Source organism: Lutra lutra, chromosome 4, assembly GCF_902655055.1.
Source record: "Lutra lutra chromosome 4, mLutLut1.2, whole genome shotgun sequence".
NCBI lineage: Eukaryota > Metazoa > Chordata > Mammalia > Carnivora > Mustelidae > Lutra > Lutra lutra.
In genome coordinates, this window is record NC_062281.1 from 93,919,788 (window position 1) to 93,946,063 (window position 26,276).

General features: G+C 41.0%; 1 protein-coding gene across 2 annotated transcripts in view; it reads right to left on the minus strand.

The window, feature by feature from the left end:
• PDE4DIP (phosphodiesterase 4D interacting protein) overlaps positions 1 to 26,106 on the minus strand; it is a 217,960-nt gene extending 191,854 nt beyond the window's left edge. For both annotated transcript variants that reach the window (XM_047728748.1, XM_047728741.1), the window contains exon 1: positions 25,859 to 26,106. In XM_047728748.1, the coding sequence (XP_047584704.1) occupies positions 25,859 to 26,091 (233 nt within the window). In that variant the 5' untranslated portion in view covers positions 26,092 to 26,106. The remainder of the gene's footprint in view (positions 1 to 25,858) is intronic.
• Positions 26,107 to 26,276: the final 170 nt, after the last annotated feature.

Below are 26,276 nucleotides of genomic sequence, written 5' to 3' on the forward strand. Positions count from 1 at the left end.
TCTCAGTTTGTAGCACCTACCCATTCAACTCAAAGGTGAAATCCACTTCACCGTTAGCCTTCCCATGACTTGGGCTACACTTGGCTCTGGAAATCAAAGTAGCCATGCTATATCCTCCATGCAGGTTCTACTGTATTCAGCTGCTTAGGAGATTTCATCAGATGGGAGCCTCTCCTTTGGCAAGAGCTGCCTAGCCACAAGACCATGAACCTGACCTTGTGCTAGTGCAAACCATCTAGAGGTCCCCCTTGCTGGCAGAACCTATCTTACAGAATTGTGCTCACAGATGTAGGTTGGCCCTTAGATGGGTCATCCCTGCTCCAGGTACTCACAGTCACCAACACAACCCCATATGGTCTTATACCTGACCTGCTGCACTCATTTATGTTATCTGCCTGGTTGTCTGCAGGCCCCAGACATTTGCATATCCCTTCAGGACTTGCCTGGTTCCTAGCGGTGGGGCACCCGAGACCAGCCTTCTACCTCTGTACCTAAATCTGTCTCACAGGATCAGTCCGCTCTCGAACCTTGAGTCCTTTGTGCTACCTTTTTGTTAATCTACCCTCTGGACAGGACAGGGGAATCACAGCTTGGAACCTCAACCTGAAGAGCTGACCCATTTGCCAGGCTCTTGACAGTCCCTTCACCTCAGGCCAGACTCAGCATCCCGTGTTCTCTTCCTGAAGTATAACCCAGTGTACTGTTGTAAGGACCCAGTCCAGTTGAAAGCAGAGCCCCAGGTGTCTACCTCAGTTTCTGACATCTTTATTTTCAGGAACTGGGCCCTCATCCTGGTCTTCCATGACATCCAATTTCTGCCTGGGAGATGAGAACAGACAAAGTCCTGAGAAAACAGGGAAAGAATGTCCTAGGGGCCAGCTGAGACAGAAGGGAGGTAAGATACACAAAAAGTCTTAAAAGACACAAAAGGCTTTAAAGGTCTTCCTGAAACAAGGAAGAGAGAAAAAAAGTTGCAGCCACTGAAGAGCTAAGGTGAAGGCCGAAAAAAAAATTAGCCTCTGTGTCAAACTAGAAGAGTAAAAAGAGTGTAAAAAATTGAGAGATGCACCAAAGTTCAGCATTGCCAGTGAGCCAAAATCTGCCAGCTGGCTTCGGTTTTAGAAAACCCAATAGCTGAACGCTGACTTCATGTGGTTTCTCACATCCCTGAACTTGTGTTTACATGGGTACCATAATATCGGATGAGCCTACCATCCGTGATACAAGTAGAGTGTGCTACTTAGATTTGTGTTACTATCGGAACACTCACCTTCAAATACAGGCAAGTTTTCTAGGTGCAGTTTGGAATGAAAAATCTCCTCATATATTTTACAGGTGGCAATTCTGTCAATCCTTCAAAGTATAAAAGTTTAAGTGTTACTTCAAAAAGTGAAACGATGCAATACTGAAAAATAATTATGGAAGCTTTGAATTTAAAAATCCAGAGTTATTAATTTTATTAATAACATAAGCAACATTATTAATAGTTATTTTAAAGGTATATATGCCCCAGTTCTGGCTCTATTAAGCTCCGACTAGGATGAGCCCAGCTTTGCTGATTTTTATTAGAAACATACTCCAATTCGGTGGCAAGTACTGCTACATGGTAATACATAGGAGAGACAATGTATATACCAGTTAAGATCTTTTCTTGGGCCAACTTTGATAAACAAATAGTGGTTGGGATCCATCACTATAAAGTACATATACAAGATGGTCTCCTGGGGCGCCTGGGTGCCTCAGTCAGTTAAACATCTGCCTTTGGCTCAGGTCATGATCTCAGGGTCCTGGGATGGAGCCCCACATCAGGATTCTGCTCAGTAGGGGGCCTGCTTCTCCCTCTGCCACCCCCACCAGCTCATGCTCTCTCTCTCTCTCACTTGCTGTCTCTCTCAAATAAATAAAATCTTTAAAAATAGAAAATTAAATAAAAATAAAAATAAATTCAAAAATACAAGGTGGAAGGGGGTAGGAGAAGAATAAATGTAACAAGATGGGATTGGGAGGGAGACAAACCATAAGTGACTCTTAATCTCACAAAACAAACTGAGGGTTGATGGGGGGAGGGGGTTGGGAGGGGGGGGTGGGGTTATGGATATTGGGGAGGGTATGTGCTATGGTGAGTGCTGTGAAGTGTGTAAACCTGGCGATTCACAGACCTGTACCCCTGGGGATAAAAATATATGTTTATAAAAAATAAAATTTAAAAAAAAAATAAAAAAAAAAATACAAGGTGGTTTCCCAATAGTTTATCTAAGGCAGAGCTTTCCGACCAGCGTACCTCTTGTGCTGCAAACAGATTACACTGTCCAGACATTGACCTCCTCAACCCTTAAGCCATCCTAGAAGATAGCCAGAACCAGCCCTTGCTGGCAATGTCTTCCAGGGATGCTTGGAGGGCTGACTGAGCAAGCAGAGTCTGATGTTTTTTGTACTGTGGATACAGATGGAAATAGCTTGGCATAGTCTTTGGCCTCAGCTATGGTTCCATTCATCCTTTCTTTTTTTGTGCTTGATTTGTAATAGGCCTCATTACAAAAGGAAGGAAGGAAAGGAATAAATCCTGGTGTTCCTCTAATTTCCAGGAGTTTCTATAATGGATGCAGAATGTGGTAGGCACTTTCTAGGGTAGCCCCTACTAATCCCTGGTAATCACACTCTTGGTACTGGAAACAGATTTACTATAAGGGGTTGGCTCATGCAACTGTGGAGACTGGAAATCCCATTATCTGCTGTCTGGAAGCTGAAGACCCAGGAAAACTGATGCTGTTCTCAGAACCAGGGTGCCCATGGTATAAAACCCAGGGTGCCCACTCCTGCACTCAGGCAGGGGGAGCAAATTCTCCCTACCTCTGTCTTTTTGTTCTATTTAGACCCTCAAGGGATTGGATGGTGCCCATTTACAGTGGAGAAGGCAATCTGCCTTACTCAGTCTGCCAATTTCAATTGCTAATCTCTTCTGGAAATACCTCACCAACTCACCCAGGAATAATGTTTCACCAAATATCTGGGCACCCCAGGAAGTGACAGTCAAGTTGACACATACAATTCACCATCACAGCCACTAAGTTTTGAGGTAATTTGCTATGCAGCAATGGACAACTGATACACAGACTCCTAAACTTACCCTCAATCCAAGGTGATGCTACAGAGTTAGAGACCCAGCCCACCCATTCACAAAGAAGCTATTATTCTTGGAGAACTTATTTAAGGCTGCACAGTAGGACCTAGATTTATGGTGAAAATTAAGGGAGCAATAAATAGTACTTGTATAAGACCATTCTGTATAATACATTGCCTAAGCATTCTCTTTCCAGAATGTGCTTTTTTTTTTTAAAGATTTTATTTATTAATTTGACAGAGAGATCACAAGCAGGCAGAGAGGCAGGCAGAGAGAGAGGAGGAAGCAGGCTCCCTGCTGAGCAGAGAGCCCGATGCGGGGCTCGATCCCAGGACTCTGAGATCATGACCTGAGCTGAAGGCAGCGGCTTAACCCACTGAGCCACCCAGGCGCCCCCCAGAATGTGCTTTTAATTATGACTAAGAATATTTTTTTTCTTTTAGAAGATAGATGCAATTCATAAAAACCTTTCTATTTAATTTTATTTTACTTTATTTTATTGGAGAGAGAGAGCGAGAGCACGCAGCAGGGGTGGGGGGCAGGGAGGATCAAAGGAAGAGGCACACTTTCCGCTGAGCAGGGAGCCCTATGCAGGTGCTGGATCCCAAGACCCCTAGCTCATGACCTGAGCCGAATACAGGCAAACACTTAACCAGCTGAGCCACCCAGGTGCCCCCATGAAAACCTTTCTTGGTGAGATTATAATAAAGCTGTACATTTGAGTTGCAGTTGGAGATTCCAAAGTCAAGATTTATATAGCAAGGAGGCAAAAAGATGCTATGTAGATTTGAATATTATGGAGACAAGAAGGATGCTAAAATATGGTCCTGTTTCTGTTTGTACACAAAGGTCACTGGTTTATGTTGACATTTCTTTTATTGGTTCCACTTTCTGTGAGCTAATGTTGTACAGTTGAATGTGAGTGTACGGTGAGCACACACACAGTAGACAAAATGCCCCCCCACCCCATTCTGTGAATTCATGTGCCTATTGTTCTGGGCAGGAAGCCCAGTTTGCTTTAAGTCTTTGTTATTTGAACAGTGTCCCAGATTCTCCTTTGATATGTACAATTCACCCATTTTTATTAACCTGAATATGGAACTCTGATGCTTTTTTGATAGATTTTCAGTCACGTCCAGGTATGCTCCTTTTTGTTTTAAACAGGTCCTTCATTTCTCCTTGCTTTCAGGACTTATACCATATGAATTAGAAAGCAAATCCTCACAAGGTCGAATGTTAATAATGGAGCTTATTATATCAAAACAGATGACATTTTACACTTACGCTAATTTGGAGACCAGACCATTTTTGTCCAAACTCTAGCAAAGGCTTTTTGTTATTGTTTTGGTTTGTTTTTGAAGAAAAAGAAAATCTAGGGTCATCGAAAATAAACATTTTAAAAGCAAGATGGACAAAAATAATTACAGCAATGCAAATGAAACATACATTGAGCACCTAGTTGGTCATGGTGTCTCAGTATTTAACCTTTCTATAAAAGATGGGGATAATAATAACATCTTTCTCACAGAGTTGTACTGAGGACTAAATGAGATTATGCTTATAAATTACTTCAGATATGGCTTGGCATGTAGCAAGCGCGTGATAAAAATTATTAGTGACATAAATTATACACACAATAATCACAACAATGATACTGCAGCTGCCATGAATGTCAGTGATCAAAATCTAACTCACAGAATTCTGTTCGGAACTCTTGTGAGATCTAGTATTAATCCCCTTTATTTATCTCCATCTGGTCATCATATGCAATCCTCTGTGAAGGTATTTTTTCTATCATCCAGAGTCCTTGTTGTTGAAGAGAACTCCATCCCTGTCCCACATCACCTAACCACTGCCACCCCCATAACGAGTGGGGGAAAAACTTCAATTAAGTTTTGAAGTTAAAAAAAACTTCAACCAGAGGTTTCAAATACAGCCTAATCCAGAGACTCCAACAGTGAAGTCGTCTTCCTCCATCTCCATCATTTTCTGTTCTGATTTTATTTTCAGCAACTGCAAGGTAGTGAATTACATCCCAGGAGACCCGACATTCTCTCTGAGGCTCTCATGCATTAGAAGAGAGGCTGTGTTTTTCAGGAGGCCCCCAAAAAATCCTGTTTGACTCAAGTGCGTCCCTATCCCTGAACTAATTCCTGACACCGTGGGGGAAAATTAATCTTTTCTTTCATCAACATAAAAAAATTTTTTGTTTAAATAGACTTAATTTTCTTAGAGCAATTTTGGGTTTAAATTATTCTTTTTAAAAAGGCCTGTGATATCTCCTTTTTTTTTAAACAAAAATTTTTAAAGATTTTTTAAAAAGTTGTATCCATTTATTTGACACAGAAAGAGAGCACAAGCTGGGGGGTGGGGGCAACAGGCAGAAGGGTGGGAGAAGCAGGCTTCCCACTGAGCATGGAGCCCGATGTGGGAATCGATATATCAGGACCCTGGGATCATGACCTGAGCAGAAGGCAGACACTTAAACAACTGAGCCACCCAGGTACTCTGCGATACCTCCTTCTTAAACGTCATTCCCCTCATCCAATACACCATCGAATTCTGCTGGCTCTACTTCCAAAACTTATTTTGACTCCATTCACTTCTTGCCAGCCTGACTGCTACCACCACAATATGAATCCCTGATATCTCATATCTGGTCTACTTCCTGCAACAATCTTCAAAGCAGCCTCCTTTGCTTCTGCTCTGGTTCTCCTAAAGTCTCTTCTACAACAGCAGAGGGATATTTTTAAACATTTTCCGGATCACATTATGCTTATGCTTCAAACCCTGCGATGCTTTCCCAATGTCCTTAGAATAAAAGGTGGTTACCTTCCTACCATGGCCTACAAGATCTCAGCCCACCTCTTGCCCTCATCCCCTGCCACTCTCCCTCTGTTCAGCATGCTTCTGCTGCTCTGGTCTTCCTTGTGTTCCTCAAACACCCCCAGCTTCTTTGGACCTAGGGGTTCACAATGGCAGTTCTCTTACCACTTGCTCGATCCCTCACCAATTAATGATTTTTAAAAATTTTCCTTATAAAGCTTATGAACATGAGAAATCACTTTCTTGTATTTATATTCACTTGTTTACTGTGTCTCTCCTCACCATTCCTACAACTTCATTAGACTTAAGCTTGTGAGGGTGGAGCCTTTATACGGTAATCTTGCTCTTTATTCTCTTCCAAAACCCAAAATTATTCCTGGAATTCCAGACATACTTTTTGAAAAGATGAATGGGCCAACTTTGGCTAAATTTATTTTTTTTAAGATTTTTATTTATTCATTTGACAGAGACATAGAGAGAGCCAGAGAGCATAAGCAGGGGGAACAGCAGAAGGAGAGGGAGAAGCAGACCCCCCGCTGAGCAGGGAGCCCCATGAGGGGCTGGGTCATGATCTGAGCCAAAGGCAGAGCTAAACTGAGTGAGCCACCCAGATGCCCTGGTTTTTTTGTTTGTTTTGTTTTTCCTTTAAAAAAAAGATTACTGGAAGAGAAGTCCCACAGAATCAAAGGGAGGATTGAAGACTCAAAAGAATAGGCTCAGAAAGGGCAGAAGAAACAATAAGGACCCAGGGAATACCTGGTTCTAGCCATTTTTCCACTTTATGTGGCTTCACTGAAGATGTGATCTTATGAAGAGAGTCAGATTGTCCTAGTCTGGGTCTCGTCAGCATCATGTAGTTAGGAGATCTTAATTGACCTTTCCTTTAATAAACAATGGGAAAGGAGGGAGGAGTCAAGATGGCGGAGAAGTAGCAGGCTGAGACTACTTCAGGTAGCGGGAGATCAGCTAAATAGCTTATCTAAAGATTGCAAACATCTACAAATCCAACGGGAGATTGAAGAGAAGAACAGTAATTCTAGAAACAGAAAATCAACCACTATCTGAAAGGTAGGACTGGCGGAGAAGTGAATCCAAAGCGACTGGAAGATAGACCGCAGGGGGAGGGGCTGGCTCCCGGCGAGCGGCGGAGCAGCAGAGCACAAAATCAGGACTTTTAAAAGTCTGTTCCGCTGAGGGACATCGCTCCAGAGGCTTAACCGGGGTGAAGCCCACACGGGGTCAGCGTGGCCTCAGGTCCCGCAGGGTCACAGAAGGATCGGGGGTGTCTGAGTGTCACAGAGCTTACCGGTATTAGAACGGGGAAGCCGGCTACAGAGACAGAGCCGAGGAGTGAGCTCTCAGCTCGGGGTTACCTTGAACCGGTCTCAGGCTCGGTCAGCTCGGAGCGCGGCCGGAGGCCAGGGTGACAGGAGTAATTGGGCGCTGTTCTCTGAGGGCACACTGAGGAGTGGGGCCCCGAGCTCTCGGCTCCTCCGGGCCGGAGCCCGGGAGGCCGCCATCTTCATTCCCGTCTTCCAGAACTCTATGGAAAGCGCTCAGGGAACAAAAGCTCCTGAAAGCAAACCCAGCAAACCCGAGCGGATTACTCAGCCCGGCCCCAGGTAAGGGCGGTGCAACTCCGCCTGGGGCAAAGACACTTGAGAATCACTACAACAGGCCCCTCCCCCAGAAGATCAACGAGAAACCCAGCCAGGACCAAGTTCACCTACCAAGGAGTGCAGTTTCAATTCACAACAAAAAAAAAAAGAACAAGAAGCAGTACCAAAGGCTAGGGACCTAATCAATACAGACATTGGTAATATGTCAGATATAGAGTTCAGAATGACGATTCTCAAGGTTCTAGCCGGGCTTGAAAAAGGCATGGAAGATATTAAAGCAACCCTCTCGGGAGATATAAAAGCCCTTTCTGGAGAAATAAAAGAACTAAAATCTAACCAAGTTGAAATAAAAAAAGCTATTAATGAGGTGCAATCAAAAATGGAGGCTCTCACTGCTAGGATAAATGAGGCAGAAGAAAGAATTAGCGATATAGAAGACCAAATGACAGAGAATAAAGAAGCTGAGCAAAAGAGGGACAAACAGCTACTGGACCACGAGGGGAGAATTCGAGAGATAAGTGACACCATAAGACGAAACAACATTAGAATAATTGGGATTCCAGAAGAAGAGAAACAGAGAGGGGAGCAGAAGGTATGTTGGAGAGAATTATTGGAGAGAATTTCCCCAATATGGCAAAGGGAACAAGCATCAAAATCCAGGAGGTTCAGAGAACCCCCCTCAAAATCAATAAGAATAGGTCCACACCCCGTCACCTAATTGTAAAATTTACAAGTCTTAGTGACAAAGAAAAGATCCTGAAAGCAGCCCAGGAAAAGAAGTCTGTAACGTACAATGGTAAAAATATTAGATTGGCAGCAGACTTATCCACAGAGACCTGGCAGGCCAGAAAGAGCTGGCATGATATATTCAGAGTACTAAATGAGAAAAACATGCAGCCAAGAATACTATATCCAGCTAGGCTATCATTGAAAATAGAAGGAGAGATTGAAAGCTTCCAGGACAAACGAAAACTGAAAGAATTTGCAAATACCAAACCAGCTCTACAGGAAATATTGAAAGGGGTCCTCTAAGCAAAGACAGACCCTAAAAGAAGTAGATCAGAAAGAAACAGAGACAATATACAATAACAGTCACCTTACAGGCAATACAATGGCACTAAATTCATATCTCTCAATACTTACCCTGAATGTTAATGGGCTAAATGCCCCAATCAAAAGACACAGGGAATCAGAATGGATAAAAAAACAAAACCCATCTATATGTTGCCTACAAGAAACTCATCTTAAACCCGAAGACACCTCCAGGTTTAAAGTGAGGGGGTGGAAGAGAATTTACCATGCTAATGGACATCAGAAGAAAGCAGGAGTGGCAATCCTTATATCAGATCAATTAGATTTTAAGCCAAAGACTATAATAAGAGATGAGGAAGGACACTATATCATACTCAAGGAACTGTCCAACAAGAAGATCTAACAATTTTAAATATCTATGCCCCTAACGTGGGAGCAGCCAACTATATAAACCAATTAATAACAAAATCAAAGAAACACATCAACAATAATACAATAATAGTAGGGGATTTTAACACTCCCCTCACTGAAATGGACAGATCATCCAAGCAAAAGATCAACAAGGAAATAAAGGCCTTAAATGACACACTGGACCAGATGGACATCACAGATATATTCAGAACATTTCATACCAAAGCAACAGAATACACATTCTTCTCTAGTGCACATGGAACATTCTCCAGAATAGATCACATTCTTGGTCCTAAATCAAGTCTCAACCAGTACAAAAGATTGGGATCATTCCCTGCATATTTTCAGACCACAATGCTCTGAAGCTAGAACTCAATAACAAGAGGAAATTTGGAAAGAACCCAAATTCATGGAGACTAAACAGCATCCTTCTAAAGAATGAATGGGTCAACCAGGAAATTAAAGAAGAATCGAAAAAATTTATAGAAACAAATGATAATGAAAACACAACGGTTCAGAAACTGTGGGACACAACAAAGGCAGTCCTGAGAGGAAAATATATAGCGGTACAAGCCTTTCTCAAGAAACAAGAAAGGTCTCAGGTACACAACCTAACCCTACACCTAAAGGAGCTGGAGAAAGAACACGAAAGAAACCCTAAACCTAGCAGGAGAAAAGAAATCATAAAGATCAGAGCAGAAATCAATGAAATAGAAACCAAAAAACAATAGAACAAATCAACGAAACTAGGAGCTGGTTCTTTGAAAGAATTAATAAGATTGATAAACCCCTGGCCAGACTTATCAAAAAGAAAAGAGAAAGGACCTAAATAAATAAAATCATGAATGAAAGAGGAGAGATCACAACCAACACCAAAGAAATACAGACAATTATAAGAACATACTATGAGCAACTCTACGCCAACAAATTTGACAATCTGGAAGAAATGGATGCATTCCTAGAGACATATAAACTACCACAACTGAACCAGGAAGAAATGGAAAGCCTGAACAGACCATAACCAGTAAGGAGATTGAAGCAGTCATCAAAAAATCTCCAAACAAACAAAAGCCCAGGGCCAGATGGCTTCCCGGTGGAATTTCTACCAAACATTTAAAGAAGAACTAATTCCTATTCTCCTGAAACTGTTCCAAAAAATAGAAATGGAAGGAAAACTTCCAAACTCATTTTATGAGGCCAGCATCACCTTGATCCCAAAACCAGACAAGGATCCCAACAAAAAAGAGAACTACAGACCAATATCCTTGATGAACACAGATGCAAAAATTCTCGCCAAAATACTAGCCAATAGGATTCAACGGTACGTTAAAAGGATTATTCACCACGACCAAGTGGGATTTATTCCAGGGCTGCAAGGTTGGTTCAACATCCGCAAATCAATCAATGTGATACAACACATTAATAAAAGAAGAACAAGAACCATATGATACTCTCCATAGATGCTGAAAACGCATTTTGACAAAGTACAGCATCCCTTCCTGATCAAAACTCTTCAAAGTGTAGGGATAGACGGCACATACCTCAATATTATCAAAGCCATCTATGAAAAACCCACCGCAAATATCATTCTCAACGGAGAAAAACTGAAAGCTTTTCCGCTAAGGTCAGGAACACGGCAGGGATGTCCGTTATCACCACTGCTATTCAACATAGTACTAGAAGTCCTAGCCTCAGCAATCAGACAACAAAAGGAAATTAAAGGCATCCAAATCGGCAAAGAAGACGTCAAACTATCACTCTTTGCAGATGATATGATACTATATGTGGAAAATCCAAAAGACTCCACTCCAAAACTGCTAGAACTGGTACAGGAATTCAGTAAAGTGTCAGGATATAAAATCAATGCACAGAAATCAGTTGCATTTCTCTACACCAACAACAAGACAGAAGAAAGAGAAATTAAGGAGTCCATCCCATTTACAATTGCACCTAAAACTATAAGATACCTAGGAATAAACCTAACCAAAGAGACTAAGAATCTATACACAGAAAACTATAAAGTACTCATGAAAGAAATTGAGGAAGACACAAAGAAATGGAAAAATGTTCCATGCTCCTGGATTGGAAGAATAAATATTGTGAAATGTCTATGCTACCTAAAGCAATCTACACATTTAATGCAATTCCTATCAAAGTACCATCCATTTTTTTTTCAAAGAAATGGAACAAATAATCCTAAAATTTATATGGAACCAGAAAAGACCTCGAACAGCCAAAGGAATATTGAAAAAGAAAGCCAAAGTTGGTGGCATCACAATTCCGGACTTCAAGCTCTATTACAAAGCTGTCATCATCAAGATAGCATGGTACTGGCACAAAAACAGACACATAGATCAATGGAACAGAATGGAGAGCCCAGAAATAGACCCTCAACTCTATGGTCAACTCATCTTCGACAAAGCAGGAAAGAATGTCCAATGGAACAAAGACAGCCTCTTCAATAAATGGTGTTGGGAAAATTGGACAGCCACATGCAGAAAAATGAAATTGGATCATTTCCTTACACCACACACGAAAATAGACTCAAAATGGATGAAGGATCTCAATGTGAGAAAGGAATCCATCAAAATCCTTGAGGAGAACACAGGCAGCAACCTCTTCGACCTCAGCCGCAGCAACATCTTCCTAGGAACATCACCAAAGGCAAGGGAAGCAAGGGCAAAAATGAACTATTGGGATTTTATCAAGATCAAAAGCTTTTGCACAGCAAAGGAAACAGTGAACAAAACCAAAAGACAACTGACAGAATGGGAGAAGATATTTGCAAATGACATATCAGATAAAGGGCTAGTGTCCAAAATCTATAAAGAACTTAGCAACTCAACACCCAAAGAACAAATAATCCAATCAAGAAATGGGCAGAGGACATGAACAGACATTTCTGCAAAGAAGACATCCAGATGGCCAACAGACACATGAAAAAGTGCTCCATATCACTTGGCATCAGGGAAATACAAATCAAAACCACAATGAGATATCACCTCACACCAGTCAGAATGGCTAAAATGAACAAGTCAGGAAATGACAGATGCTGGCGAGGATGCGGAGAAAGGGGAACCCTCCTACACTGTTGGTGGGAATGCAAGCTGGTGCAACCACTCTGGAAAACAGCATGGAGGTTCCTCAAAATGTTGAAAATAGAACTACCCTATGACCCAGCAATTGCTCTGCTGGGTATTTACCCTAAAGAGACAAACGTAGTGATCCGAAGGGGCACGTGCACCCGAATGTTTATAGCAGCAATGTCTACAATAGCCAAACTATGGAAAGAACCTAGATGTCCATCAACAGACGAATGGATAAAGAAGATGTGGTATATATACACAATGGAATACTAGCAGCCATCAAAAGAAATGAAATCTTGCCATTTGCGACGACGTGGATGGAACTAGAGGGTATCATGCTTAGCGAAATAAGTCAATCGGAGAAAGACAACTATCATATGATCTCCCTGATATGAGGGAGAGGAGATGCAACATAGGGGGTTAAGGGGGTAGGAGAAGAGTAAATGAAACAAGATGGGATTGGGAGGGAGACAAACCATAAGTGACTCTTAATCTCACAAAACAAACTGAGGGTTGATTGGGGGAGGAGGGTTGGGAGACGGGGGGTGGGGTTATGGATATTGGGGAGGGTATGTGCTATGGTGAGTGCTGTGAAGTGTGTAAACCTGGCGATTCGCAGACCTGTACCCCTGGGGATAAAAATATATGTTTATAAAAAATAAAATTAAAAAATAAAATAAACAATGGGAAAAAGGTAATTCTCTAAAGGAAATATAGGCTATTGTCCATAAAGGGGAGAAATGAATGCCCCCAAAGGCAAAGAAAAAAAAAAGAGGCATTAACAAATCTTTGCAAAAATCCTTGACTTTGTCATCTACATCTACTATTGTAATATTAACTGATGCATATACAAGAAATGTAAATAGATTTTAGTATTAACCTACATCAAATAAAGAGTAAAAATCATACAGCACATTCAGAAGATTTGCTTCTGAATGTTTTCTCTTTCCTATGGCTCAGAAAAACTTAAATGTCAGAGATGGTTCTACAAGTCACCTCCTTTCAGATGTCCCAAACTGGAGTAATTCATTTCCCTGATATCTGCTTCTCCTACCATATTATCTATCTCAGTTAATGATAATATTATTCCTGCCATGATGACCTAGAAATTTAAGAGTAACTCTTGTTTCCTCCCTTTTGATCAGCAAGTCCTATCAATTCTACTTTAGAAATTCTCTAATGCATCCCTTCTTCACCTTCCCCACTACTACTGCCCAAGGTCAAGCAGGCCATCATTGCTTCTGACCCTGAGTAGCTTCTCAATGATGCCCTGTGTCTTCACTCAACCCACATAACCCCATCTCCCATACAGTTGTCACACTTACAATTCTAAAGCAAAGATCTAAATATGACAGTTCTCTGCTTCAGAAGTTTCTATAGCACCAAACCCCCCACCCCGCCACATGTCTTGGTTGGAGTGACAGAACACAAACATCTCTCAGAATTGTTTATAAATGCAATAGTTCTTATTGTTTTTCTTTCTTCCTTTTTTTTTTTAGAAGGAGAGAGAGAGAGAGAGAGAGAGTGTGTGTGTGTGTGTGTGTGTGTGTGTGTGTGTGTCTGTGTGCTAGCTGGGGGGATGGGCAGAGGGAGAGGAAGAGAGCATCTTAAGCAGGCTTGAAGCACAGTGTGGAGCCCAATGTGGGGCTCGATCTCACAACCCTGAGATCATGACCTGAGCCAAAATCAAAAGTCAGAGGCTTAACCAACTGAGCCGCCCAGGTCCCTAAATGCAATAGTTTTTTTAAAATCTAGTGTTCTTTAACCCTGCTGTACATGAGAAAAATCAGTGTTTTTAAGGCATACTGATGCTAGGGTCTCAATCTAAAAGAATCTTTCTTTTTTAAGATTTTATTTATTTACTTGAGAGAGAGAGAGCATGGGGGGGTGGGCAGACGGAGAAGCAAGACTCCTTGCTGAGCAGGGAGCCTGATTCGGAACTCAATCCTGGGACTCCAGGACCATGACCTGAGCCAAAGGCAGCCGCTTAACCAACTGAGCCACCAGGCACCCCTCAATCTAAAAGAATCTTACTGAATTGCTCTGGAATAGAGCTTGTACATCCATTTTTAAAACTTCCTCCCCAACCACAGATAATTCTAATGTGTAGTCAGGGTTGAAAACTACTAATCTGAAAGGTACCTAAAGAGATACTGCTACTTCCAGACAGCATGAAGTCATATTTATTTCCCCTCACTGTTGACAGAAATAACTAAAAAATCAAACAATATATTAAACAATGATTTTTAGGCACTGGTGATCAGGCAACATAGACAGTGTTCCCAGAGAAAAGAGAAACAAAATGAGCCCTTGCTTATTGTCCAAAGAGAGTTTACAGGTAGCAGCAGTATTCATTTACACAAAAACGGTATCAGTAATAGGAGATAGGAACATGATTATATACTTAAAATTAATCTTCCATTTTGGAAAGCTTTAGGACTTTTTCTTTACTTTCTATCTTACTTCACTCCAGCAAATAGGCAAAAAAAAAAAGTTTATACCTTCACTTTTCCTTAATGTCATATTGGTACTAACTAGAGTTTGTTCTTTAAAATTTAAGTATCGTTTCTATTAAGATAGATAAGTTTCAAAGAATTTTATAGCACAGAAAAAGTACAAAGATGTTTTTAAAGGACAAATTTCAGGGTATTTTCAAATTCTAAAGTGTAATAAAGCTCTCTTGGGTATCCTTCAAAGTTAAAAGATTTTCCTTTCAGATTAATGAAAATATTAGGATTTATAAACCACAGTGGGCACTGGAGATATAACCCATGGTAGCTGCATTTGGTAAGGGATAAATGGAATCGCCACATTGTAGGGACAGGGCCAAAAAACCATTTTAAACTCATGTCCATGGCAGGTCAAATGATGCTGATCCAATTTAGAAAAGTATTATTATCTCATTGCTTATCTTCCCAAGGCTTAGTCCTCCAAAGGTTCATGCAGCTACTTCTTTTCTTTACATCACCAGTTCTAGGAGCCAACCTTCTGGAAGAATGTGGTACTACAGATTGAATTTCAGAACTGTGGGTGGTGCCCTAGTTGTTTGCCACAAAGTATAACGAAGAGACCAGCTTATCTAGAAATGGATTAACTCTGCCTCTAGCACAGTATTGGGAAGTGTTCATTAAAAAACTTTTTGTGCTTTAGAAATGCCAAAACCACCTACTTTGACTCTTCTGGTTACATTTTATTTTCAAAATGGAAATATAATAAGCTAATAAAAAATATATTATATTTCATAATATAATATAAAATAAAAATCTATTTGCTCTGTAACAATTAATATTTTAATGTTTTTATAACATCAATTCCTTTCAGATGTTTCAATTAACTTTTGAGTGACATAAAAAAAGTTTCAGTGTTCTTTTTTTTTTTGAGTAAAGTGATAGAAGTTTATTAAGTGACGATACAAAAAAAGCTTTCAAGAGTGAGAGGGGTCCCAACAGGATTGCCCAAGTTTCGTCATTCTTGAATATAATATTTCACACAACTTAGGATAAATCATTGAGTTTAGCATTTTAAAGAAAAAATTAAATAAAAGGAGAAGGGTGCCTGGGTGGCTCAGACGGTTTAAGCGGTTAAGGGCTGCCTTCAGCTCAGGCATGATCCAGGATCCTGGGTTTGAGCCCTGCATTGGGCTCCCTGCTGGGCAGGAAGCCTGCTTCTCCCTCTCCTAATCCCCTTGCTTGTGTTCCTTCTCTCACTCTTTCTCTCTCTATCTGTCAAATAAATAAAATCTCTAAAAAAATAAATAAAAATAAAAAAGGAGAATAGTAACTCACTGAGAAGCTATGTACCTAGTAAATCTCGCTTTATACAAGAAGCAAAAGACATGAATCAAAGAGAAATAAATTCAAAATTTGTATTAATGAATTTCAATATACCTCTCTCAATAATGATTAAAAAAATAGACACATGATATGGAAAACTTGAATAACATAATGAATCTACTTGATCTAACTGATTTTTATAAAACACACCCCTCAACAGCAGCAGGACACATATTCTTTTCCAGTGCACAAGGAACATTTACCAAGACAGATCATAATCGGGGCCATAAAACAATTCTCAACAAATTTAAAAGAATTCAAATCATGCAGGACGCCTGGGTGGCTCAGTTGGTTAAGCCGCTGCCTTTGGCTCAGGCCATGATCTCAGGGTCCAGGGATCGAGTCCCGCATTGGGCTCCTTGCTCTGCAGGGAGCCAGGGAGCCTGCTTCTCTCTCTGCCTCTGCCTGCCACTCTCCCTGCTTCTGCATGCTCGCTCTCTCTCTCTCTCCCCTGACAAATAAATAAATAAATGAAATCTAAAAAAAAAAAAAAAAAAGAATTCAAATCATATGAGACCATGACAGAATTAAATTAGAAATCAATAGCAGAAAGAAGTCTGAAAAATCCGCAAATGTCTTAAAATTAAACACTCTTCTAACCCACAGAGCAAAGAAAAAACTAAAAGTGAAATGGGAAAGCATTTTAAACTGAATGAAGATGAATTCATGAGATATCAAAATTTGTGGGATAGAGTTAATGCAGTACTTGGAATGAAATTCATGGCACTAAAACACCTGTATTGGAAAAGAAAGTTCTTAAATCAATGATCCAAGCATCCACTTTAAGAAACTGGAAGTGGAGGAGCAAATGAAATTCAAGGTAAGTAGAAGAAAGAAAACAATAAGGATCAGGGGTAAAGCAAATAAACTAAAAACAGAAAAACAATAGAGAAATTAATAAAGCAAAGCCGGTTTTCTGAAAAGGTAAATAAAACTAGTACACTTCTAGTCAAATTTTTCTAAACAAAAAGAGAAGACACAAACACTATTGGGAATGAGAAAGATTATATCACTATAGAGTCTACAAATATCAAAGGACTAATAAAAAACTGTATTTTGGGGGTGCATGGGTGGCTCAGTCAGCTGTGTCTGCCTTCCACTCAGGTCATGATCCCAGGGTCGTGGGAAGGAGCCCCTGTGACACTGGGCTCCCTGTTCAGCAGGGAGTCTGCTTTTCCCTCTCCCTCTCTCCCTCTTCTTCCTCTTGTGCTCTTCTCGATTTCTCTCTCAAATAAATAAAATCTCTTTTTTATAAGTTTCTTTTTTTTTAAAGGATTTTATTTATTTATTTATTTATTTGTCAGAGAGAGGGAGAGAGATAGCTCGCACAAGCAGGCAGAGAGTGGCAGGCAGAAGCAGAGAGAGAAAAAGGCTCCCCGCCGATCAAGGAGCCTGATGCGGGATGCGATCCCAGGAAGCTGGAATCATGACCCGAGCCAAAGGCAGCGGCTTAACCCATCAAATAAATAAAATCTTTAAAAAAAAAAGAGAGAGAGAGAAAATTCATGGGGCGCCTGGGTGGCTCAGTGGGTTAAAGCTCTGCCTTCGGCTCAGTTCATGACCCCGAGGTCCTGGGATTGAGCCCTGCATGGGGCTCTCTCCTCAGCAGGGAGCCTACTTCCTCCTTTCTCTCTCTCTGCCTACTTGTGATCTCTGTCTGTCAAATAAATAAATAAAATCTTAAAAAAAAACACAGATAAATTCATATTTCAATTTTCAAAACTGAAAAGTTGATGGCAATAAAGTTGACAACTTAGATAAAATGAACACATTTCAGGTACCTTGGTGGCTAGGTTAGTTAAGCATCCAACTCATGGTTTCAGCTCAGGTCACGATCTCAGGGTCCTGGGATTGAGCCCCAAATTGGGCTCCCTGCTCAGCAGGGAGTCTGCTTCCCCCTCTCCCCTACCCCTCACCCTATTCAAGTACTCTCTCTAAAATAAATAAATGTTTTAAAAATTGAATAAATTTCTTGGACTACACAAATTAGCAAAACTTTCCCCAGAAGAAAGAGATAAACCAAATCATACTATATTTATTAAGGAAATTGAATTTGGGGATGCCTGGGTGGCTCAGTCAGTTAAGCATCTGCCTTCAGCTCAGGTTGTGATCCCAGGGTCCTGGGATTGAACCCACCTCAGGCTCCTTGCTCAGCAGGAAGCCTGCTTCTTCCTCTGCCTCCCATTCCTCCTGCTTGTGTTCTTTCTCTCTCTGACAAATAAATAAGTAAATATAAATAAAAAAGGAAATTGAATTTGTAGTTTAAAAGCTTTGCACAAAGAAAAACTAGGCTTAAAAGTCTTTCCTAGTGAATATAATCAAAGATTTAAGGAAGAAATAATGCAATTTCTACCCAAACTCTCTCCCAATATTGAAGGGATGGGAATACTTCCCAACTCATTTTTGGAGGTCAACATTATCCTTATACAAAATTTGGGCAAAGACATAAATGAAGATATAAACACAAACCAATATCGCTCATGAACACAGATGCAGATCTTCTTAACAAAATTTTAGCAGATCTAGTCCAACAATATATAAAAAGTATAGTATATCATAACTAAGTGGAATTTATCCCAGGTGCCCAATGTTGATTTTAACATTCTTAAGTCAATTGGTGTAATTCACCAAATCAACAATATAAGAAAAGAAAAATGATACAGTAATCTCAACAGATGTGTAATTAGACATCCATTCCTAATGAAAACTCTCAGGAAACTAGGAATAGAAGGGAACTTCCTCAACATGATAAAAGGTACCTATGAAAAACCTACAGGTTTTTATATCATTCATAATGGTAAAAGACTGAATGAATGCCTTCCTCCTAAGATCAGGAACAAGGCAAAGATCTTTGCTCTTACTATTTCAACTTAATTTTGTGCTGGAGGTTCTAGCTAGTATGACAAGGAAAAACAAACAAACAAATAAATAAATACAGACATAAAGATTGGAAAGAGGAATAAAATTTTATCTCTTTTATGGGGGGATGACATCATCATGTAGAAAATTCTATGGATCTATTAAAAAATATATTAGAACTAAACAGTGGATTTAGCAAAGCTAAAGGATACAAAATCAATATAAAAAGAGCAATATAAAGTAGCAATGAATAATCAGAAATTGAAATTTTTAAGATGTTATCATTTATAACAGAATTAAAAATATCAAGAATTTAGGCATAAGTGTCTCTAAGATACATAAACAGTGTACACTAAAAACATAGAACATTGGTGAGAGAAATTAAAGACATAATACTAATAATAATTATAATTATAATATATAATATAGTATGCTATATTATATATTATATTATATAATTTATTATTAATATATGTGATATACTATATTATATATAATTATTATTATTAATATTATTATTTTGGATTGGATAATTCCAAATATCCAATTGGATTGGATAATTCTTCATTGTGAGAAATATTATTGTGCATTGTAGAATGCTTACCAGCATTCTTTACCTCCATCTGCTAGATGTCCCATCACCCTTGCCCTGAGTTACGATAAACAAAAATGTGTCCAGATACTGTCATATGTCCCTTGTGAGGCACAATTGAGAGCCACTAACCTAAATAAATGGAGATATGTGCTATGTTTATGGATCAGGAGACTCAATATTGTTGTTGTTTTTTATTTGAGAGCGAGAGAAAGCACTAGAAGGGGAGGTCAGAGAGAGAAGCAGACTCCCTGCTGAGCAGGGAGCCTGATGTGGGACTTGATCCCGGGACTCCAGGATCACCTGAGGTGAAGGCAGTTGCTAAGCCAACTGAGTCACCCAGGCGCTCCTTAATATTGTTAAAATATCAATTCTCAGGGTGTCTGGGTGCCTCAGATGGTTAAGCGTTTGCCTTCGCCTAGGTCATGATCCCAGGGTCCTGGAATGGAGCCCCACGTTGGGCTCCCTTCTCGGCAAGGAGCCTGCTTCTCCCTCTCCTTCTGCTCCCCCGGCTTATGCTCTCTCACTCTCTCTGTCAAATAAACAAAATCTTTAAAAACAGTATCAGTTCTCTCCAAATTAATCTAGAGGCTCAACATGCTCCCTCTCAAACTACCAACAGGATTTTTATCTATACTGACGAGTGGATTCTTAAATGTGTATGAGAATACAAAGGACCTAGAAGAGCCAAAATGATTTTAAATAAGAAGGACAAAACTGGAGGACTTACACTACATGATCTTAAAACTTAAAAAGAACAGCTGTGATCAAGGCAGTGTAGAGTGGGAAGAGGTATCTGCGGGAGCACTCGGGTGGCAGGAGGAGCCATACATATAGAATCAGGAGCTGCTAATTAAGCTGATCAAGATAACAACCTCCCCAGAGCACCGTGACTTTGTGGGAGCGCCCACAGAGGAAAGTCAGAGGGGAGCCTGGCCAGGATTGGTGAAGTTCTGGGCAAGAAGCTGGAGGAAAGGGGCTTATAGTCCTATGTGGCTATGTGGTCCTTGGCCAGTTTCTGATGCTAAAGAAAGATGAAGATCTTTTCTGCGAATGGCTGAAGGACACATGTGGTGCCAACGCCAAGCAGTCCAGGGACTGCTTCTGAGAGTGCTGCAAGTCCTCCTCCTGAGGCTCTCTGGATGGGCCCCCAATTCCTAACCTCAGTATTGAGTCTCCAGAGTTTGCCTTGCATGTCCCCTCCCCCATCCTCTACAAAAGAAGAGATTGCCGTTGTCACATTCACCTGTGATGTACTTCAATGTCTTTGGGGCCTTGAAGCCTCATAGCCAAAAACTGGAAACAACAAGACAGCTGGTGAATTAATAAACTGTGCATATTCATACAAGGGAATAGCACTCAGCAACAAAAGAAAATGAACTATTGATACCCATGACATCATGGATAAATCTCAAAATAATTATACTGAATGAAAGAAGCTAGGCAAAAACAAGAAGTACCTGCTATATGATTCCATTTACATAAATTTCTAGAAAATGCAAACTAACATATAGTGACAGAAAGCAATTCAGTGGTTGATTACCTGTGTGTTAGTGGAGAGCAAGAAGAGCCAGGAGAGGGATTATAAAAGAGAAGAAGGAAACTTTTTGGGATGATGAGCATGTGATAATTTCACAGATAGAGACTTATGTCAAAAAATTTCAAATTGTACACTATAAATTTGCCCAGTTTGTTTTATGTCAACTATATCTCAATAAAGCAGTAATAAAATAATAATGACAAAAAGAGAGATGGCTAAAGACATACTGGTTGAAGTTCGATGTTAGAAATGTAACCTTCTCTGACATGATTCCTCCCCACAGTTGTCTGCTGGTTCTAGGCTATCTACCTAGAACACGAAATCTGCTAGGGTTCGAAAATGCACCTGAGGCAGTTGCCATCAGCTAGCAACTCACTTAATTCCTCCTTTTAAACAACTGCATACTTAAAAGAGAATCACTTATAAATTAAATCCTCATTGAAAAGTTCTATCACAGCATGGGTCTCATTTCAAGAAAGCATTTTCCCAGGGTGGTACATTTGTTTTTGTCCTTCTGCTAAAATTTGCCTCCCATCCAACCCTGGATTCACTGTTTTGTTGGGCCAGACAGAATTCACCTCTTGTGTATATGTGAAGCCCTCGCTGGTCCTCTGCTTCTTAATATCACCTTCAGTAGCCATTAATTACCTGGCTCATATTGCCAGCACGTAGTGGCTCTAACAAAATGCCACCCCACTTACCTACTCCTATCATGAATTTTACCAAAAGAAAGTGAGCTTAGACGTCTGAAATGTAAACTTTACCATTAAGACAAACTGGTTCAGATAAAAGATGCACCATCACTTGAAATGGACACAAGGATTCCCAGGCCAAACAGATTATTATTACCTAACTGAAAATACTAGCATGTCAGAAATAGAAAAAAAAGAAGTACATAAGGAGAGAGGTTGATCATGAATGACAATCACCATCTGGGGAAGAAAGAACCTGTTTGTATCCCCTGTTAACTCTGTTTAAAGCTTTAAATTTTTTTAAAATCTGGAATGCACTGATTACTTTCCCTTGTTCTTAATTCATTTTACAAACAGCCTTTTGCTTATAATTTGTTTTTCAAACACAGCGAGTATACCAAGAGAACTCACTAAGTAACAGAAGAGGGTCTAGTTCCCTGAGATATGAGGGATCCTTATTTTAATTTTTGATAATAAATCCTCATTATAATAATTTGCCATTCTGGATTTATATCATAGTCTTGTGAATTTAATACCAGCCTAAGAAACAGATGCAACAAGGTAAAGACCAGATTCTAACATATTTTCCAAGATAATGTCACTTTGTATGACCTCTTGGGACACAGTCTGCTTTGCCTGAAGTCTGCTTTCCTTTCATTTATTTGTTTATTTATTTATCATTTCCACCATTATCTTTCTGCTACATTTACTCCATACTACAGTTAGAAGAGCACAGTTTACAAGCTCTAGATTCTGAACTACCTGAGGGTAGTTTTATCCAAGTCTGTACTGGTGTCCACCACGCTGTTCAATCAATCACAGAACTATCTGAATCCGGATAATGTGTAGAGGTATTTTCTTCCATTTTTTAGTTAATTTGATAGTTAGAAAACTGGACACCCAAACCAGACCTTCCCCAGTACAAGCCTCTTAGATTCATAAACCTCTAATACTATAGATAAGACAGGTATGTTTTTGAAAGTTTTATTTATTTTTTTTAAAGATTTTATTTATTTATTTGACAGAGAGATCACAAGCAGGCAGAGAGGCAGGCAGAGAGAGAGAGAGGAGGAAGCAGGCCCCCTGCTGAGCAGAGAGCCCGATGCGGAGCTCGATCCCAGGACTCTGAGATCATGACCCGAGCCGAAGGCAGCAGCTTAACCCACTGAGCCACCCAGGTGCCCCTGTTTTTGAAAGTTTTAAAAGGGTGCCCTGCTGACACAGTTGGTAGAGCATGCAGCTCTTGATCTCAAACCCCATTTTCAATGGGTGTGGAGCCTATAGATAAATAAATAGATAGATGATAGATAGATAGATAGATAGATAGATAGATAGATAGATAGATAGATAGATAGGTGGGGGCAGTGCGGAGCTGACACAGGGCTCAAGCTCAAGACCCTGGGATCACGACCTGAGCCGAAATCATGAGTCCAATGCTTAACCAACTGAGCTACCCAGACGCCCCCAGAGAACTGATTTTTTAAATGAGGGCCAGAGTAGCACCAACCTCAGTGAAGTTCCTGACACTGTTTATGTTTGGGAATTCCTGAAATATTTAAAAACGTTTCAAGGCTTGTCACTATATCAACTAGGGAGAAGGTAGAGGTTTGTCAGATGAATAACCATTAAGGAAATAATGAAAGTGTGCTATGTATTTTAACAATTAAACCACAGTGTAGAGAACCAAATGCTAACCCTATAAACTTTTTGTTACCAAAGATAGTAAGAAAAAATCACATCTTTATAAAGGAGTCCTAATCCATTTTAAATTTGCAATAGCAATGCTCCTTTTGATGAAAAGAATTCACTCTAGTGCATATAAAGCAGTTAAGACTTTATGTCATAAATTCATATGCAGATGAAATTTTTTTGTTTCAAGCTTAAAAAAAAAATCCAAAGTAGTCTGTAGAAAATATCCAATACTGGGCGCCTGGGTGGCTCAGTGGGTTAAGCCACTGCCTTCGGCTCAGGTCATGATCTTAGGGTCCTGGGATCGAGTCCCGCATCGGGCTCTCTGCTCAGCAGGGAGCCTGCTTCCCTCTCTCTCTCTCTCTCTGCCTGCCTCTCTGTCTACTTGTGATATCTCTCTGTCAAATAAATAAATAAAATCTTTTAAAAAAATTAAAAATTTTTAAAAAAAAGAAAATATCCAATACCACAGAGGTATACATGTTAAAAAAAAAGTAATTGTTGAGCTAAAATTCCATGTTATAAAAAATCAAATAATGAATAATTCTTGCCTCATTATTCCTTCTTTTTTTTAAGATTAAAAAACTTTTTTTAAAAAGACTTTATTTATTTGATAGAGAGTGTATGAGAGAGAAAGCACAAGCAAGGGGGAGCTGCAGAGAGAGAGGGAGAAGCAGGCTCTCCACTGAGAAGGGAACCCAGGGCCAGGCAAGATCCCAGGACCCCAAGATCTTGATCTGAGCCAAAAGCAGATGCTTAAACAACTGAGGGACCCAGGTGCCCCAGTTGTTCGTTCGTTTGTTTGTTTGTTTGTTTGTTTTTTAAGACTTTATTTATTTGAGAGAGAGCAAGAGCTTGAGCATGAGCATGAGCATGGGGGAAGGGAAGAGGGAGAAGGCAAGCAGACTCCCCACTGAGCAGGAAGCCTGACATGGGCTTCCAACTCTGGACCCTGGGATCATGACCCAGCTGAAGGCTAACGCTTAGTGACTGAGCCACCCAGGCATGTCCAGACACCCCGCCTTTTTTAAGTTTTTATTTTAATTCTGATTAGTTAAAAGACAATGTTATATTAGTTTTACGTGTTACCTCAATTCCTTCTTAAAGCAGTAATTTTTTTTACGAGTTTCTTAATAGAAATCTAATTTCTTTAAGCACTATTAACTGATTGCCTTTGACTCAGTTTTCTCACAGTGGACAGTGTAATGAATAAATACAATTAAGTGTGAATAAACTAGTTTCCTAGTTCACAAATAACAGAGTCCTAAACATAGAAAAGAGTTTTCATTAATATTTAGTTCTGTAATTAATCCTCAAAAAATTGTGATTTTTAGGGGTGCCTGGGTGGCTCAGTCAGTTAAGCATCTGCCTTCGGCTCAAGGTCATGATCTTAGGGTCCTGGGACTGAGCCCCACATCCAGCTTCCCACTCAGCGGGAAGCCTGCTTCTCCCTCTCCCACTCCCCCTACTTGTGTTTCCTCTCTCACTGTTCTCTCTCTGTCAAATAAATAAATAAATTCTTTAAAAAAATATTGTGATTTTATGCATAGGAAACTGAGGCCTAGAGAAATGAAGTTACTTTTTCACATCCCAGTTGGTTAATGGCAGCTTAGAGACTGAAGACATCATTGCCTTGTAGTATGATTTATGAGTACTGGGTTCCCATAAAAGAGTAAGCTGAAAATGCTAAGCCAAGAAATGCTTATTTCAAAAAAAAAAAAAAAGGCAGTAGCACAATCTGTCTCTTCTCCGAAAAATCATATGCATGGCAGATTTTTGTCCTACCGAGGCTACATGAAGAAAATGCAGGCCTAATCTGCCCGGTCTTCCATCTCTGCGCAAAAGGAGGGGCTGGGTTTAAGAGGAGCTTGTCCTGCACGGCCTCATCGGCCAACAGGCATGGCTCCAGCTCTGCAGGGCAAGAGAGGTAGCCTAGGAAGAAAGAACCATCACCAACGCCTCCCCCTGGCCCCTCCCGTGTGTATCTTGGATAAATAAAAACTATACCTATAGAAAAAGGGGTGGGTGTGTGTAAGAGAAAGCCGTGGGTACTCCTTCAACTGGACACCCGCGCGCATTTCCTGATCCTCTGTCCTCTTCTGCTTTCCCTTAGGCTTCCACCCTGGCATGGCCTTCTGCATCATGTGTTCATCTTTCCTTTGACTCAACCCAACAAGCATGGCCTCAACTTCATCTGCACCAACAAAGCGGGTGTCTACACACACCAAGCAAAGACCTTGGGAGAAAGACGCGTTTCCCAAGCCTTAGCCCCGTACAATCCAGCGTCACACCTTTATTTCTAGGCAAGCCCCCCGCCCCCGGCTCTTCTTCCTCTCTCCCCCGCCACCAGCCGCATCATCCCACGCAGTCTCCCCGGTACCCTCCAACCTTCTCCAAGCTAAGGACACTTGGCGCCAACCCTCTCAGGCGCCTGGGGATTCCAGCCTCTTAGGTCTCAGCTCCCGGAGCGGTGCTCCTGCCCAGCGCACCGCGCGCCGCAGCTCCCGGCGCAGACCGCAGCATCCCCGGCTCCCGCAGTGCTCCTGCGGTGCTCTTACCTCATCCAGGGTGCGGCCGCCGCGGCTGCCTCTTCCTCCTCGGCCGCCGCTGCCCAGCTCCTGGCCGGATCGGGCAGCCGTCGCTCGGGGCCAGGAGACTGCCGCGAGGGCTGTGGGGCTCGCGCCGCGTCCCCGGACCAGTAAGGCGCGTAGTGCGCCCAGCTGGACGCGCGGCAGCAACAGCTGCAATCGCAGCGGCGGTGGCAGCAGGACCCGCTGTCGGTCCTCTTCATGGATTTTCTGGGCCCGGCCGCACCAGTCCCGGTTACCGTCCCTGCTCGGCTTTCCTACGGTCTTCCCGCACTGCCAAGGAGCATCCTCCGGGCATGGATGGTGGCGGAAACCCGGAAGGACCAGGCCTCCTCCGCGGCTGCCTCTGCCACCTGCTCCGCCCAGATTGCTTCTGTCCCTCGCCCAC